General features: G+C 48.3%; 1 protein-coding gene across 3 annotated transcripts in view; it reads right to left on the bottom strand.

Moving 5' to 3' along the window:
• Nucleotides 1–1,579: 1,579 nt before the first annotated feature.
• The window catches only part of POLDIP3 (DNA polymerase delta interacting protein 3), a 31,183-nt gene continuing 14,003 nt past the window's right edge, over nucleotides 1,580–18,759 (bottom strand). For 2 of the 3 annotated variants that reach the window (XM_003264833.4, XM_003264834.2), the window contains 6 exons: nucleotides 17,553–17,648; nucleotides 14,014–14,193; nucleotides 13,367–13,444; nucleotides 9,815–9,944; nucleotides 5,377–5,443; nucleotides 1,580–3,837 (listed from right to left, as the gene is read on the bottom strand). In XM_003264833.4, the coding sequence (XP_003264881.2) occupies nucleotides 3,660–3,837; nucleotides 5,377–5,443; nucleotides 9,815–9,944; nucleotides 13,367–13,444; nucleotides 14,014–14,193; nucleotides 17,553–17,648 (729 nt within the window). In that variant the 3' untranslated portion in view covers nucleotides 1,580–3,659. Of the gene's footprint in view, nucleotides 3,838–5,375; nucleotides 5,444–9,168; nucleotides 9,314–9,814; nucleotides 9,945–13,366; nucleotides 13,445–14,013; nucleotides 14,194–17,552; nucleotides 17,649–18,759 lie in introns of those variants that run through there. The other variant, XR_004030903.1, reaches the window with a different exon arrangement.

The raw sequence follows: 18,759 nt of genomic DNA, 5'->3' as shown, positions 1-18,759 counted from the left end.
CCCAACCTTCATCCGCTGAAACAAATCAGCGCGCGAAAGTGGGAGCGAATGTCACAGAGTTGATCCCGACCAGTCAGGAGTGCGAACTCAGCTTTCCACTCATGCATTCACACGTTGAATAGGCAGTGTGAGAGAAATCCAGGATGGCTGCTAGGTTTTCAGTCTGAGCAACTAAGAGGATGGTGTTGCCATTGACTGAAATGGGAAGACTGCAGAAGGGCCAGCTTAGGGAAAATCGAGATCAGTTCTCTGTGGGCCGTGGTGAGATGCTCATTAGGCCACTCAGGGGAGATGTCAGGTGGGCACTGACAATAAAGACTCAGTAGTCAACTATTTTTTTTTTCTGCCATCTCACTGTGTTGCCCAGGATGGAGTACAGTGGCATGATCACAGCTCACTGCCACCTCTGCCTCCTGGGCGCAAATGATCCTCTACTTCAGGCTCCTGAGTAGCTGAGCTAATTTTTCGTTTTTGTAAAGATAGGCCTTCACTATATTGCCCAAGCTGGTCTCGAACTCCTGAGCTCCAGAATCTTCCTGCCTCAGCATCCCAAAGTGCTGGGACTAGAGGCATGAGCCACCATGCTGAACCGATAGTCAGCTATTTTTTTTCTTTTGAGACAGAGCCTCGCTCTGTTGCACAGGCTGGAGTGCAGTGGCGTGATTTCACCTCACTGCAACCTCCGCCTCCCGGGTTCAAGTGATTCTCCTGTCCCAGCCTCCTGAGTAGCTGGGATTACAAGCGCCCACCACCACGCCCCTCTAATTTTTGTAATTTTTAGTAGAGACGGGGTTTTACCACGTTGGTTAGGCTGGTCTCAAACTCCTGACTTCATGTGATCTGTCTGCCTCGGCCTTCTGAAGTGCTGGGATTACAGGCATGAGCCACCATGCCGGCCCCAATAGGCAACTTCAAATGTGGTGTCAAGGATCCCAGAGAATGTTCCAGGCACAGGAAATGGAGAAGTGGCCATCTTTAAAAGCCTAGGCCCAGAAATGGCAGAGTCACATCTGGTCAAAGTAGTAACGGAGCACACTTGGGTTCAGGAGGGGCACAGGAGCCCACCTTCTGAAGAGAGGGGTATCAAGTAATTTGCATCCCTGGCGGGGAGCAGTGGCTCATGCCTGTAACTCCAACACTTTGAGAGGCTGAAGCAGGAGGATCACTTGGGCCCAGGAGTTCGAGACCATCTTGGGTATCATAGCAAGAATCTGTCTCTATTTTTTAAATAATTAAGTTGCACCCCAAATGTTGAAATCCCTGCAAGATTAAAACCCTTTGCTGGGCATGGTGGCCCATGGCTGTAATTCCAACTTTGGGAGGCCAAGGCAGGCAGACCACCTGAGGTCAGGATTTCAAGACCAGCCTGTGCAACATGGTGAAACCTCATCTCTACAAAAATTAGCCAGGCATGGTGATGCTCGCCTGTAGTCCCAGCTAACTGGGAGGCTGAGGTGGGAGGATTATTTGAGTCTGGCTGCGGAGGCTGCAATGAGCCGAGATAGTGCCACTGCACTCCAGCCTCGGCAACAGAGTGAGACTTTGTCTCAAAAAAATAAATAAATAAATAACTCAAAGGTAGGAATAACAAATGTTTATTCAGAAATGGTTAAGTAATACATAATCACCCTTCATCTCTTAATGCCCCTTCCTCTCCTCCTGCACAGGAGACACAGATGGGTAACATAGAGGCATGGGAAGTGGAGGAGGACACAGGACTAGCCCACCACCTTCTCTTCCCAGTCTCCCAAGATGACTGCTTATAGAGCGGAGGAGGCGAACAGGTCCCCTCAATGTACCAGATGGTCACCTATAGCACCAGCTCCAGATGGCCAGGTGGCTGCAGCTGGACTCAATGAAACTCTGTGACAACCAGAAGATACCTGCTTTGGGATGAGAGGGAGGGTAAAGCCATGCAGGCAGGATATTTACCGTCCCTACCCTAAGCAGAGTGCAAGCAGTGAGCCCCCTGCTCCCAGTACCTGAAAAACCCGGTCCTACTACCTTCTGGATGCTCTCTTGGGCCAGGAAGGGTAAAGTGTGGGAGGAATGTCTTCCAGCTGCTAACGAGAAGTCTGCACCCACTTGAAAGGGTTAGGAGAATAAAAAGCAGCATTCTTTAAAGAACTGGGAAGTGGAGCACCACCAGGCCCCTTCCTTGGACTTTCCCGGACTGGGCAGCCTCAGAGCCTGCACAATGAAGCTGGGTTCAAACCCTGGGTCCTTCCTGCCTGACAGACTGACCTCTGGAAACATGAGTCTCTGGTTTTTCTTCACTGGACTAGCCTCAAGCAAATCTTGGGAGCTCCTGAGTGTCTCCGGCATGCGCCTTTCCCAGCACTTGCTACTGATTTTGCAGAGCTCCCAGAACCGTGCTCCCCAACTGGCTCCAGCTCTGCCAGCCTGGATTCCCTTCACTCCCAACCAGCAGGGGACCACTCAGTGACACCAGGGACAACACTGGCCTGGTCATTCAGGGACTGCCCCTGGGCTCTAAAGTTTTGTCCCAACTGCCTGCGCCTATGCTGGGGAAACAGCTTGCCTGGTAGAGCTGCCCTGCTCCCTTGACTCCTCCTCTGCCAAGGCAGGAAAATAATCCTCTGGTCATGGATAGATGGGTCACTCACATAAGTGGGAACAAACACTGCCCCTTGGTGGCAGCCAGATATATGCCTCCAGGCATCCCTGACCACTGTTCTGTAGACAACTGAGGCCAGAAATGGAGAGCCAGGAGCAAACTGACCTCTTCCATTCAAATAAGCTCCAAACCCACAGCATTGCAGAATGGGAGGCTGAGCCTTTCAAAGGCTCAACCAGAAGAGAGCTGGCGGCTACACAAAACCAGGGTGTGGTAAGTGCCAGGCGAGGTGAGAACCCGGAGGGCTCACAACACAGCCCCCTCCCAGCAGAGACACCCAGAAGGGAAAGAGAGCTAGCTGGAGTGGGGCATTCAGCACAACTCAAGAAAAAGGGAAAAGTGAACTCTGGAGAACTTCCTCTGGGCGGAGACGACACGGGACTCCAAGCCAAGAGCTTAGACTCTTCCCAGCAGTGCAGCCTCATCCTGCCCTTGCCACTAGTGAGGTCTGGAGCCACTGGGGAGAGGACAAGAGGCCTGAGACCTGCTCCCCACCTAGGCACCTCCACTGACAAGACAGGAAAGGCACAGCTCTCAGGCCGACCTGGCTCCCGTCAGGACACCACGGCTTTCCATACCCTCTGTTGTTTGAAAAGCTTAATACACATAAAGGAAAGGCAGCCCCTCAGCCCCTGGAAAAAGCAGGGTCCTTCAGACAGCCCCCGCGCTGCATCCCATGGGGCCACAAGAAAGCCACCCAGAGAATTCAGTGTACCATTTCCAGATAACAAATCAGCTTGGGGCTGAGGCTGGGGGAGGCACACACTGAAAAACACAAGCCTACCTTGGCGATGAGATGGAGAAGAAACATACTACAGGAAACGTTAATGTAGAGAGAAGAGCACAGGGCAGAACACAACACAGAAAGGCGGGTCCCATCCAGTGAGGAAGCTCTTTACCCCTGGCAACCCTTCCCACAATCAGGGGTCTCCAGTCCGATGGCCCAATGGTCATAAGCTTTGCCTTGGGGAAACAGAGCCACCCTCCTCTGCCCCCACTTCTGGCTGCCTCACTCCCCTGCTCAAAGCTTGATTTTGAATTCTGTGGGCTGCGTGGTCACAGAGGCCCCTGAGGACTTGAAGAGTGCCTTCAGGATGGTGTCAGGGTCCACTTCGGCAGGGGGGTTGGAGGAGGAGGCAGAGTTCACCCTGCGAGGCAGCTCGCTCTCCTTTTTCACTGATGGGCTGTCACTCAGCCGCCTGTGGAGAGCAGAGAAGGGTCAAAAATTCTTGTCAGTTCTTCCTTAGATGGGGAGGGGACCCACCATTTACTGGGCATCTGTCATGAGCTAGGCACTGGGTGTAACACTTTCCATACCCCTTCATCTCATTCCATCTTGCAGCAAACTCAATCACAGCTCACAGTAGCCTCCATCTCCTAGGCTCAAGCAGTTCTCCTGCCTCAGCCTCCTGAGGAGCTAGGACGATAGGTGTGTACCACCATGCCTGGCTAATTTTTAAAAATTATTTGCAGAGACCAGGTCTCGCTATGTGGCCCAGGCTGCGTTTTTCTTATTTACTGATGAGAAAATGGAGATGCAGGCAGTGCTGTATGTTCTAGGGTTTTGTGGGGTTTTTTTGAGACAGAATCTCACTCTGTCACCCAGGCTGAAGTGCAGTGGCATGATGATGGCTCACTACAGTCTCGATCTTCCAGGCTCAAGCGATCCTCCCACCTCAGCCCCCCAAGTAACTGGGACTATAGGTGCATGCCACCACACCTGGCTAATTGTGGTTTTAAGTTTAGGAAACACTGCATGTTCCTTCTGGATGGTAACATACATTAGCATATTACACAATCTGAGAAGCCCAAAAGTGAAACAGATGTAACTCTGTTTAGCCCAGTGGTTCCCAAACTTATTAGGTTACAAAACCCTAAGAAATATTTCTTATTCCTAGAACACAGTTTAAGAACTTATCCAAATCACATAATTCATTACCCAGGGTTCAAATCCTAGTCTTCTTAAATCTCAAAGTCTATTTCAGGCCTGCCCCACACTATCCCACTCACCCTGACAAGTCTAACCTCCTCCCTGGTATCTGCTTCCTTATCTAGAACGTGAAGTCCTCACAGTCTCAACATTTTATGCATCTCAGGCTTCAAAACATCCCTCAGTCCTGGGCCAGGCATGTATACTCAGCTGTGTGTAACAAAAGCCTTCAATGGCTTCCCATTGTACTTAAAGCCAAATCCAGCTGGGCATGACGGTGTGCGCCTGTAGTCCCAGGTCCTCAGGAGGCTGAGGCGAGAGGGTTGCTTGACCCCAGGAGTTTGAAACCAACCTGGGCAACACAATAAGACTCTCAAAATAACTGAAAAAACAAATCAAAACAAAAAAACAAACAAAAAAAAACCTCATTGGGGAACAAAATAAGGGGTAGCATCTGGCACTGTCTCCATCAGAGCCAATCATGAGGTGGAGTTCTGTATTCCCGGGATGATGCACACAACTAGGAGACCCAAGCAGCCTCCCCCTCCACCTTCCACTCAGATGTTTCTAAATCAGAAGGCTGAGAACGAGATCATAATGCTAGCCTCCCTATAGGGTCAACCCCTGGGGAAATGACAGAGCAAACCATTTTGGTCAAGTTTAAGCATCTGAAACGACCAGCTGCCATTAGAACAGAGGAAACGGAATGGGGGGATGAAGGGGAGCTGTCATGCAGGCAGTTTACCCATTAGAATAAAAAGAGATGGACGGAGCTCCCTCTCCCCAGCACCCCGCCTTTGGAACTCACAGCAGGATGGGCTGGTCTGAGGTGATAACATTCCCATTCATGTGAAGGTTGCACTTCATCGGCTGCCCTGAAAAACCAAAGAAAGAAAAAGGCTCTGCTATGAGACCTCAGCTCCTCACACAAGAGGACAAGGGCTGTACCTCCATTATCAATGGTCAAAGCACCCACCACTGGCAGTTCCGGCTCCACAGATGGAGATGGGGCTGCTAGGTTCCAGTCAAGCCAAACACTAAGAAAATCCTAGGGCGTGAGGAAACCTCAGCAGTGGAGCACCAAGAGGCAAAGTGGCCACAAACCTTGCTTCATACAGGAAGAGATGAGTGGGAAGTGAGGGAGAAACGAGACTCAATGTGAAGCCATCCAAGTAGTAAGGGAAAAGGTTTATGCTATCAAATTCAGTGAAAAGATGATCAAAAGCATTACGTGCAGGCTTCTACTCTGTCTACAAACGATGGGAAGACCACACTCCCACTGTATACCAAGCATAACGTGTAATGGTAATAGCACAAAAAAGAGGAAGAAGGAACAGGGCCATGTGGGAGTAACATTTCCATATCTTACTCGAGTAAAGTTAGTGAATACATCATTAAAGGAATTAAAATATTAGGAAAAAAATGTGAAAGAAAAGCCACTGAAGAGGAACAAAAAAGTAAAATGGGGCCGGGCGTGGTGGCTCACGCCTGTAATCCCAGCCACTTTGAGAGGCCGAGGCGGGTGGATCACGAGGTCAGGAGATCGAGACCATCCTGGCTAACATGATGAAACCCTGTCTCTCCTAAAAATACAAAAACTTAGCTGAGTGTGGTGGTGGGCGCCTGTAGTCCCAGCTACTCAGGAGGCTGAGGCAGGAGAATGGCGTGAACCTGGGAGGTGGAGCTTGCAGTGAGCAGAGACCGCACGCCACTGCACTCCAGCCTGGGCAACAGAGCGAGACTACGTCTCAAAAAAAAAAAAAAAAAGTAAAATGGAAGAAATAAACCTAATTATCAATATTAAATATGAATGCATTAAATAATCCAATCTAAAGACAGATTGTCAGATTGAATTCAAATAAAAAAATAACCAGTAAGATCTAACTATACACTCTCTATAGGTGACATATTTTTCTTTCTTTCTTTTTTTTTTTTTTTTGAGATGGAGTTTCGCTCTTATTGCCCAGGCTGGAGTGCAATGGCGCCATCTCAGCTCACGGCAACCTCCGCCTCCTGGGTTCAAGCGATTATCCTGCCTCAGCCGCCCGAGTAACTGGGATCACAGGCATGTACCACCACGCCTGGCTAATTTTGTATTTTTAGTGGAGATGGGGTTTCCTCATATTGGTCAAGCTGGTCTCAAACTCCCAATCAGGTGATCCGCCTGGCGGATTACAGGTGTGAGCCACTGCGCCCAGCCTAGGAAATACATTTTTACAGTCAATGAGAGAAAAAGATTGAAAGTAAGAGTGGGCCAGGCATGATGGCTCATGCCTGTAATCCCAGCACTTTGCAAGGCTGAGATGGGCAGATCACTTGAAGCCAGGAGTTTGAGAGCAGCCTGGCCAACATGGCAGAAACCCCATTTCTACTAAAAATACTAAAAATTAGCCAAGTGTGGTGGTGCACACCTGTAGTCTCAGCCACTCAAGAGGCTGAGGCACAAGAATCGCTTGAACCCAGGAGGAAGACATTGCAGTGAGCCAAGATCACACCACTGCATTCCAGCCTGGGCGACAGAGAGAGACTCTGTCTCAAAAAAAAAAAAAAAAAAAAAAAAGAGTGAACAAAGATATATCACTCAAATACCAACCCTAAGAAAGCTGGTCTTTTACTCATTAGCTGTTAGTAATATAAACTGAAATAGACTTTAAAACAACAAAAAAAGTGACTAGAGGTAAAGAGAGATTTAAATTTGATTGAAGGGTCAATTCATCAGGAAGAAAACAATCAAACATATATGCAAGTAACAACAGAACCTCAAATATATAAAATAAAAATATACACAAGTGAAAGGAACAGATAAACAGTAATAAAGATCTCGCCGGGCGCGGTGGCTCACACCTCTAATCCCAGCACTTTGGGAGGCTTAGGTGGACGGATCACTTGAGGTCAGGACTTCAAAACCAGCCTGGCCAACACGAGGTCAGGAAATCAAGACCATCCTGGCTGACACAGTGAAACCTCATCTCTATGAAAAATTAGCTGGGTGTGACAGTGGGCACCTGTAATCCCAGCTATTTGGGAGGCTGAGGCAGGAGAATTGCTCGAACCTGGGAGGCGGAAGTTGCAGTGAGCCGAGATCATGCCACTGCACTCCAGCCTGGGTGACAGAGGGAGACTCCGTCTCAAAAAAACAAAACAAAACAAAACAAACAAACAAAAACCTCAGTATTTCACTTTCAATACTAGATAGAACCAAGCAGATCAACAATGAAACAGCACTTAAACATTACAAAGCAACAAGACATAATAGACACGTACAGAACATTCCACCTAACAACAAGAAAATCCCTATTTTCCTTAAACACTCATAGAAGAAAAGAAAATCTGGAAAATTCATGAATATATGGAAATTGAAACAATCCTAAATAACCAATGGGCCAAAGGAGAAATCACAAGGGAAATTAGAAAATAATTCAAGATGAATGAAAATGAAGCCATGATATACCAAAACATGGAATGCAGTTAAAGCAATGCTTAGAATATATAGCTGTAAACGCACAGTCATGTACCATTTAACCATGGGAATACATTCCAGAGTGCAGTGGCACGATCACAGCTCACTACAGCCTCAACTTCCCAGGCTCAGGTGATCCTCCCACCTCAGCCTCCCCAGCATCTGGGACTACAGGCACACGCCACCACGCCCAGCTAATTTATTTTTTGAGACAGGGTCTTGCCATATTGCACAGGTTGGTCTCAAGTTTCTAGGCTCAAGCGATCCTCCTGCCTCAGCCTCCCAAAGTGCTGGAATTACAGGCTTGAGCCACCACATCCGGCTGTACGGCATGTTACTCTACTGAGTACAGTAGGCAACTGTATTTGTACATCTAAACATAGAAAAAATAGAGTAAAAATATGGTATTATAATGTTATGGGCCCACTGTCATATATGTGGTCTGCTGTTAACCAAAAAGTCCTTATACTGCATATGAATACATTAAAAAGCAGAAGTAAAAAAACCTACAGAATGAGAGAAAATATTGGTAAATCACTTATCTGATAAGGGACTTAAGAATATGTAAAGTACTTTTACAACTCAATAATAAAAAAGAACCTAATTAAAAAGCAGATAAAGATTCTGTACAGGCATTTCTCCAAAGATAGCCGGGCACAGTGGCTCATGCCTATAATCCTAGCACTTTGGGAGGCCGAGGTGGGCAGATCATCTGAGGTCAGGAGTTTGAGACCAGCCTGGCCAACATGGTGAAACCCTATCTCTACTAAAAATACAAAAAACTTAGCTGGGCGTGGTGGCACACGCCTGTGGTCCCAGCTACTTGGGAGGCTGAGGCAGGAATACCACTTGAACCGGGGAGGTGGAGGTTGCAGTGAGCTGAGATCACGCCACTGCACCCCAGCCTGGGCAACAGAGGGAAACTCAAAAAAAAAAAAAAGAAAGAAAAAGGAAAATAAGTATCTTTCCACATCCAAACATATGACAAAAAATAAGAAAAAACAAAAAAAAGAACAGAAATTTAAAATTCAAAATAAAAATAATTTTTTTTAATGACATACAAATGGCCAATAAGCACATGAAAAGGTGCTCAACATCATTAGCCATGGGGAAATGCAAATCAGAACTCCACTGACTCACCCAGGGGAGTTCACCCAGGTGCCAAGATTTAGCCAAGGCTCCAGGTCTTTTATTTGTAATTTTTTTATTGTTGTATTGTTTTATTAGTCTCTGCTTCTCCACTTCTAGCACAGGGCCTTGGTCCACAGTAGGCACTCAATACATACTGAAAGAACAAATGAGTGGAAAAGGAGCATGGCAGACAGAATTCTTCTCTACAGGCTATCTGGAGATGAAAAATATGAACCTCAAGTCAATAAAGTCTGTTGTTTACCCACCAGGAGCAGCTCTCACCCAGATGCCAGCATTCAGACAAAACTCCAGGGCTTGGAGGAACTTCTGCCCTGGCACTAAGCAGATCAACATCTGGGAGGCAACAGCTGTGCCTCTTGGCTTCCCTGGCAAGACCCCTTAAGAGAACCATCCATGGAGAAATGCTGTTTTCCTTTTTGCTGGGCTCAAAAGCGTAAGGGCTGGGTGAAAATCCAGGGCCCTGTGTAACCCACAGCTCAGGACTACTCAGAGACTGCATAGCAGTTCCTGGTGCAGACAAGGCCCCAGAGATAGGTTCCACCAATCTCAGAGAGACTTCCCCTGGAAGGCCTGCTACCTGACAGCAAGTAGAGATGAGTGGGAGGGTCAGGGGACTGCTTTCTCCCTAACTTACCGTCCAGACACCGGTTGTTGTACTTCTTATACGCGGTGATGGCATCATCCTTTTTCACAAACACCACCTCCGCTACCCCAGGATGGACCAGTCGAGCTCGCTTGAGGGCCCCACACACACAGAAAAGCTCCTGCACACAACAAGAGGGGTTGGGATTGGGGAAGGATTTCTCACCACCTGCCACTCACACACTCTGAAGGCCCTAGGGTGTGGTGGCTCTGCTGCAGCTAAATACGCCCCTGTGCCTGAGACTGCAGGGAGGCTCCACGTTGGGTGGTGATCTTGAGACATCCACAGGCCTCAACACAGCACCAGATGAGGTCAGCAGTGGGAAAGGGGCTGGGCTTACAAGCCTTGGATCACCTGGGATCTCCCAGCAAGCCACCACCAAAGTCTTCAGTGCCCACCTCAACAGGGATAAAACAGTTATGAAAAGTTTCTCAGAGAGCCCTGTCATTAGAATACATGTATACAAAGAAAGACAGCTGCTAATTTGTCACCTGAGAATCTGTTAGAAATACAAATTCTGGAGTTCTACCCAGAGTCCCGGTTTGGCTGGACTGAAGAGTTTCCCTGGACATGAGACTTTGAGTGATGAAACCAGGAGAGTCCCTAGCAAAACAGGGACAGTTGGTCACTCTAAGTCAGACCTGAGTTTGATCCCCCAGGCTCTGCTTCCTATCTGCTATGAGACGTCTAGCAAGTTACTTAACTTCTCTGAGCCTGTTTCCTCCTTTGAAAATAAAAAGGACTAGCTTACTTCCCAGGGTGACTGGAAAGCTCAACTGAGATAATTTTTAAGGCAGTGCTTTGCACACATCATTGACTCCGATCCCCACCTCATTTTACAGACAAGACGACTAAGGCCAGAGAGGGAGCAAAATGTGAAGATGGACAGAGGCTGACTAGCACTCACGCCATTTCTTCACCTGCAACTGCCTTCACAAGGTTGCTGTGAGGCCCAAAGGTTGATGAAAAGGTCCTTGACGTGATTTGTTTTTAATGGTAAATATCAAAACAAGATGCCCCTCTGCACCTGCGGGAGACTGGTTCCAGAACCGCTCGCAGATACTAAAATCTGTAGATGCTCAAGTCCCTGCTATAAAATGCTGTAGTATTTACATATAACCTATGCACATCATCCACTATACTTTAAATCATCTCTAGATTACTTATAATACCGAATACAATGTAAATGCTATATAGTTGTGCTGTATTTCTAAAATTTGTATTATTTCTCATCATACTGTTATTTTTAAAATTTTGAGTATTTTCATTCAGTGGTTGGCTAAATCCACAGGTGCAGAACTGACAGATATGGAGGGCCAACTATAAATAGTAGGTGTAATTCCAATTTTATTACCATTGTCCTTTTAACATTGCTTATTTGGGTAGAAGAGAAGCGAGGGTGATTATTACTGGCAATTTCCCCTGAGCACTGATCATGACTGGTGTTTACTTTTCCACCATTATGTATCTTCCAAGAGTCTGCCTAAAGTGACTGGCACACAGCAAGTACTCAGTAAATGGCAGTTGTTATTACGCTTATTAACAGCTTTAATTCTTTTCTTTTTTTTGAGACAGAGTCTCCCTCTGTTACCCAGGCTGGAGTGCAATGGCGTGACCTTGGCTCTCTGCAACCTCCACCTCCCAGGTTCTAAGTGATTCTACTGCCTCAGTGTCCTAAGTAGCTGGGACTACAGGCATGCGCCACCACGCCTGGCGAATTTTTCTATTTTTAGTAGAGATGGGGTTTTGCCATGTTGGCCAGGCTGGTCTCGAACTCCTGACCTCAGGTGATCCACCAGCCTCGGCCTCCCAAAGTGCTGGGATTACAGGCGTGAGCCACTGCACCCAGCAATCAGCTTTAATTCTTAATGACTTGTCAAGTATTACACAAAATAGGCTACAATTTCCATCCTCATGTGTACCATTCACAGCACTGTCCCTGCTAAAGGCGAAGGGCATACGAGTGACCCATCTCACAGCATGTTTGTGTTTCACAATTAAGATTTAACCTTAGCTGGGCGCAGTGGCTCACACCTGTAATACCAGCACTTTGGGAGGCCAAGGCAGGCAGATCATGAGGTCAGGAGTTCAAGACCAACATGGCCAACATGGTGAAACCCCGTCTCTACTGAAAAATACAAAAATTAGCCAGGTATGGTGGCACACGCCTGTAATCCCAGCTACCAGGGAGGCTGAGGCATAAGAATCGCTTGAACCCAGGAGGCGGAAGTTGCAGTGAGCCAAGATCGTACCACTGCACTCCAGCGTGGGCGACAGAGCAAGACTCCATCTTAAAAAAAAAAATCGACGCGGTTGGCTCATGTGAGGTCAAGAGTTCAAGACCAGCCTGGCCAACATGGTGAAACCCTGTCTCTACTGAAATTAGCCAGGCGTAGTGGCAGGCACCTCTAATCCCAGCTACTCAGGAGGCTGAGGCAGGAGAATTGCTAGAGTCTGGGAGGCAGAGGTTGCAGTGAACCGAGATCACACCATTACACTCTAGCTTGGGTGACAGAGTGAGACTGCATCTCAAAAACAAAACAAAACAAAAAGATTTAACAAATGTAGTGACCAGTGCAGTCTGCTAGTCTGGGACTCAACTGCAGGGAGAGGCTGGATTCTCCAAACGTATTCATTTTGTGAACTGACAGTTCAAAGGATGCCTGGATTTCTAAACTAGTGGCTCTTTTGGGTGCCTGAATGAAAATGATGTTGAAAAGTCCTAGCTGCATCCAGAACCCCACTCACAGGCATTTGACAGGTTTTGCCCATGACTGCCATGGGTGGGACAGGATGGACCAGGAAGGTGGATACCACCAATCCATCTCACTTCTTTCACTTTGGAATCATCTTGTAATACCTCTAAAGGACAAAGGAAAACACAACTACTGGATACTGCCCAGTGGGACTAAAGGATCCCATTTAGGACCCATTATAGCATAGATATCCCCTGACTCTGAGACTCAGGCCAGGCACCTGGCCTTGGTTAGAAGCTGTGCAGAAGAATGAAGCAGCTGGGCTGACTGCTATTGTTTGAAAGGTCCGATTCCAGAGGTGGCCCTTGGCTGGCATCTGGGAACTCGGATCTCAGGAGGGCTCCTGCCACCCCACAGTTCACTGTGCCTGGACTGTGCAAACAACATGGTTTCTGCTCAACAGCTGCTTTCCCTCTGGGTGTCTGGAATTTTGGTACATGCTACATAGAGAATGCCGAAGTGACGAGTCCCCAGTAAAACCTTTGGGTAGTGAGTCTTTAATGAGCTTCCCTGGTGTCACATGTGCTGTCACAACTTGGTGCGAGTTGCGCCCAGCATCCTGTGCAACTCTGCTGGGAGGGGCCTCTGGAGGCTTGTGCCTCGTTTCCCCCCGACTTCACCCCATGAGCCATTTGCTCTGCATCCTTTTGCTGTCATTACTCTCAGCCCTGAGCGTGACCTGAGTCTGGTGAGTCCTAGCAGGCATCAAACCTGAGGGTGGGTCTTAAGAGACCTTTGCCACAGAGGCGGTTTGAGATTTAAATGTTTGGTAGGTCACAGTACTTACAACAATGTCCTCCTCAGTGACTCGAGGGTGCAGATTATTCACAGTCATCTTGGTGCCTTCCAATGGGCTGAGAACAGGCTGCCACACAGACAAGAGTGTTACCACAAGCCAGATAGCTGATAAGCATTCCCACAACAGAAATTCCTCCAGGCACGTGACTAGGAAGGCCCAGAGGAAAGCTCCATGGAGAGTCACCGCAACTGGGCCCCCTGAACTTCAGTGTCCACTACACCCCCCACCACTCTATGCTAAAAGCATGGACCCTCTCCCATCTCCCAAATACACAAGCCTCTCAGGCCCTGAGCCTCTACCTGGAAGGCTACTCATGCTTCCAGACCCACTCAGCTAAAAGGGCCCTTTTTCCCAGACTTCCCAACTGGAATGAGATAATCTGTCCTCAGCCCTCCTAACAGCTTTCTTCTGGGAGAGTCTAACATATCACCAGATATCGCAATCTCTCAGCAGGTCTGCTGTCCCCACTAGCCTGCAAGGTCTTTGAGGGTGAGAGTCCCTAGGTCTTGGGTTTGCTCATCTGTAGAATGGGGGTGGCAATGCCCACCTCACAAAGGCGTGGGGAACACAATGAGATACATATAAACATACAGCCCTCCTGACCCCAACTGCTGTGGTCACTACCGTCACCTCACCTCAGCAGGTGGCAGCTCTTTGGGGGGTTCTTCCTTGTTCACCAGTGTCCGGGACATGTTGGTCAAGGCTTTTGTTCGAATAGAGGAAGGGAGAGCAGGAGCTGTGTATGCATCATTCTGAACCACTTTGGTGAGAGGGAGGGCCTTGGACATGGAAAGCTTGGAACTGCTTAGCCCAGCCTAAACAAAGAGACAGAAAAGAATCTGAGAAGCCAGACCTGGAATGTTCTAAAGAAGCCCCAAGAGGTTGACAACTTGCTGAGAGCATGAACCCTCGATGCCTCCCAGCTCTGCAATTCTATTAGAGGTCTGGAGCCAAAAAAGCTGCCGGCTGCCAGTGACATCCCATAGGGAAGGGGCAGGGGGAGAGAAAAACACACAGCCTGAGCGCGCACTCACAGAAGCCACTCCCCACAGTGCTAGAAGCTCTTGGCAGGAAGCTTCCACACAGCCCTGACCTGGAAAATTACCCAGGAGCCATAGGCTCACCCACACCACTTAGACTTTCTAAAAATTCTACAATATGAGGCTGGTCAGAAGGCCAAAAGCTTGGCCAGGCATAGTGGATCACATCTGCCATCCCACCACTTTGGGAGGCTGAGGTGAGAGGACTGCTTGAGGCCAGGAGTTCAAGACCAACCTGGGCAACACAGTGAGACCTCATCTCTACAAAAAATGTAGAAGAGCTGCTCTGCCTATGGAGTAGCCATTCTTTTATTCCTTTGTTTTCTTAATAAAGCTGCTTTTGCTTACCAAAAAAAACAAAAAAAAAAATTAAAAGGCCAAAAGCTTGAGGCCAAGTTCATTCCCAGATATGCTTCTATCACAATGTGCTGATCACCACTCTTAAGAAGGCCCAGAATTCAGTTTTTTTGGTTCCTCTTCTGGCCATCCAGAGGAACCACACATAGCCTCGGCCTCGTCAGCTCCCAGACTGTCAGGGACACTCAGGCATTTGGCAGTGCAGATCACCAAAAACAGCCCCTCCCGTCTGGATGTGGTCCCTTGGAAACAAAACTCCCCTGTATTAATGTGTCTGAGGAAAAAGGTGCATAAAGCAGAAGTGACGGGGGCCCTGCTGATTTAGGGCAGTGTTTACAGGCACTGGCCCAGGGAGAAAGGAGGAACGCAGCGGCCAGAGAGGCACATCAGAGCATGGGCAGGGGCAATTCACCATGCTTCTCCAAGTCTGGGTGAAGCAGCATCATCCCCATGCTGAATTCCACATTCCTCACATGGAATTCTGAGTCTCTAGGGCCCGGACAGCACAGTGACTACACACAGGGCCCTGAGAGTGAGACTGCTCAGGCTCCATTCCTAGATCCACTGCTTCTCATCAGCTGGGTGATGTCGAACAGGCTTATTTCACCTCTCCACGCCTGTTCCTCATCCATAAACGAGGGTAATCAACGGCACCCATCTCACAGGGTACAAAACGCATTAGTATAAATATGGCATTTATTCAATTAGGGTATCAAATAGGGATAGAGACTCACTGAGCAAGCTGATAGTTCCCTTGATAGCAGACTTGAGCAGTCTAATTACTGGAAAGGCCTGGTCCCTTTGTAAAGAAACAAACTGGCATCATTCAGCTTCACGACCTATCTCTTTTTTTTTTTTTTTTTTTTGACACGGAGTCTCGCCCTGTCACCCAGGCTGGAGTGCAGCGGTGCAGTCTCGGCTCACTGCAACCTCCGCCTCGGGGTTCAAACAATTCTCCTGCCGCAGCCTCCCAAGCAGCTGGGATTACAGGCACGCGCCATCATGCCCAGCTAATTTTTGTATTTTTAGTAGAGACGGGGTTTCACCATGTTGCCAAGCTGGTCTCCAACTCCTGACCTTAGGTAATCTGCCCACCTCAGCCTCCCAGAGTGCTGGGATTACAGGCGTGAGCCACTATGCCGAGCCAGCTTCACGTTTTTTTTTTTTTTTTTTTTTTTTTTGAGATGGAGTCTCACTCTGTCACCCAGGCTGGAGTGCAGTGGCGCAATCTCGGCTCACTGCAAGCTCTGCCTCCCAGGTTCACACCATTCTCCTGCCTCAGCCTCCCGAGTAGCTGTGCCCACCACCACACCCTGGATAATTTTTTTTTTTTTTTTTGAGACAGTCTCACTCTGTTGCCCAGGCTGCAGTGCAGTGGCGCCTCTCGGCTCACTGCAAGCTCTGCCTCCTGGGTTCATGCCACTCTCCTGCCTCAGCCTCCAGAGTAGCTGGGACTACAGGCACACACCACCACGCCTGGCTAATTTTTTTGTATTTTTAGTAGAGACGGGGTTTCACCGTGTTTGCCAGGATGGTCTCGATCTCCTGACTTCGTGATCCGCCCACCTCAGCCTCCGAAAGTGCTGGGATTACAGGCATGAGCCACCACGCCCAAACTTTTCTGTATTTTTTAGTAGAGACGGGGTTTCAGCGTGTTAGCCAGGATGGTCTCCATCTCCTGACCTTGTGATCTGCTGGCCTCTGCCACCCAAAGTGTTGGGATTACAGGCGTGAGCCACCGCACCTGGCCCATGTTTCTCTTACTAACCAGGAGGCTGGTCCACATACTCAGGACGGTAACCAAAACTGAGTCTTTGAGCGTCTGAAGGAAAAATGAAGGAGGTGCCTGCCACAAGGACACACCTGGGCAGCCCACTGGCCTCCCTGTCTGACACTTGGCTGTACCACTGAGCTGAGCAGCATGGACCTCCCTGATGCTCCCAGATGTTGTTTTCTTTCTTTCTCTGCATGATGTCTGATCAACACTCTAGCCTAGCAAGCTTTCCCTGCATGCAGGCTGCACCTGGTAGAGCCCACAGATCAGGTGAGATGTATTCCTGCTAATGTCAACCAACGGAATCCAGACTCCAAGAGCAGCGCCAGAGCTGCTGACCACAGAGGGTTACAAACCATGCAGAATGGCCAGCCACCAAGGAAAGAACACAGACTCCCCACTGTGGGATCACTCACATTTTCCCTATAGTGTCTCAAACATAGCACCTAGGAGCTGCGGCCCTGCACTTCACTTGCTGTGGGACCCTGAACAAATCAGAAGGCACCCCAGTGTCTCAGCATTTATAAAACTAAGGGATTGGACTAGTTCCAGCTCTGAAAATCTTATGGCCCAAACAAAGAAATATTTCTGCATTGAAAGGCTCTATTCATGCCGCGCGCAGTGACTTACGCCTGTAATCCCAGCACCTTGGGAGGCCGAGGCGTACAGATCACCTGAGGTCAGGAGTTTGAGACCAGCCTGGCCAACATGGTGAAACCTCATCTCTACTAAAAATACAAAAATTAGCCAGGTGTGGTGGCAGGTGCCTGTAATCCCAGCTACTAGGGAGGTTGAGGCAGGAGAATAGCTTGAACCCAGGAGACGGAGGTTGCAGTGAGCCAAGATTGCACCATGGCACTCCAGTAGCCTAGGGGAAAAGAGCGAGACTTCGTCTCAAAAAAAAAAAAAAAAAAAAAAACCAAAAACAACAGGCTCTATTCAACACAACCTCTCCCACCTGCCTGATCAGACACGCAGTGTAAGAAAACATGAAATGCCATACCATGTGGTGGAGAAAGCCGCCTGAAGCTGCCAACTTCATCTGTTTAGTAGGAATGGAAGCTATACCATCATCATCTTCATCCAGGTCATATAAATTCTGAGAATATAACATAAAGAAATATAAGCAAATGTGGCATCTGGGCCCTCAACAGACATCTGGAACAGGCATGGCAAGGAAATGGCTGCTAGTGAATGAAAGGGACCAAGGAGAAGTGGGCACAGGGGTGATGGTGCCTGGAAAGACTGGGGCCCAAGTCTTCACAGGCTAACTCCCTGTCAACAAGGGCCCAGTGAAGGTCCTACAACTTCCAGATACATCAGAAGTCCCTTTTTCCCAGTGGGCAGTATCTACCAAGAGTCCCTAAAATGTTTCTTTATATCCTTTGGCTTGGAAAGTCCATCCTTGTTAATATGACCTACAGAAATAAATCCAAACCCTAGAAAGAGCTTTATTCGCAAAGATGTTCATAGCAGAAGGATTTCTAACAGTGAAAATGACAGGAAAATGGTTTAAATAAAACTGGAATGCCAACTATATGGACTTTGCAGTTACTAAAACATGTACAGTAAATGTGAAATGTCACAGAGAAATGCTTGAGTTACAAAGTGAAAAAAGTGATACAAAATTGGATAAGAATATAACCATGGCTGGGCTCAGTGGCTCATGCCTCTCATCCCAGCACTTTGGGAGGCCGAGTAGGGCGGATCACGAGGTCTGGAGATCGAGATCATCCTGGCTAACATGGTGAAACCCCATCTCTACGAAAAATACAAACAATGAGCCGGGCATGGTGGCACGCGCCTGTAGTCCCAGCTACTCGGGAGGCTGAAGCAGGAGAATGGTGTGAACCCGGGAGGCGGAGCTTGCAGTGAGCCAAGATCGCGCCACTGCACTCCAGTCTGAGTGACAGAGCAAGACTTGGTCTCAAAAAAAAAGAAGGATATATAACCACAACCACAACTATAAGTAAAACACAAAAAACAGACTGGGGCTGGGCACAGTGGCTCACGCCTATAATCCCAGCACTTTGGGAGGCCAAGGCAGGCAAATTACCTGAGGTCAGGAGTTCGAGATCAGCCTGACCAACATGGAGAAACACCGTCTCTACTATAAATACAAAATTAGCCAGGCGTGGTGACTCATACCTGTAATCCCAGCTACTTGGGAGGCCGAGGCAGGAGGATCGATTGAACCCAGGAGTTCGAGA

Source organism: Nomascus leucogenys, chromosome 7b (genome assembly GCF_006542625.1).
Source record: "Nomascus leucogenys isolate Asia chromosome 7b, Asia_NLE_v1, whole genome shotgun sequence".
In the NCBI taxonomy this organism is placed as follows: domain Eukaryota; kingdom Metazoa; phylum Chordata; class Mammalia; order Primates; family Hylobatidae; genus Nomascus; species Nomascus leucogenys.
This window is presented reverse-complemented; position numbering and strand designations above follow the sequence as displayed.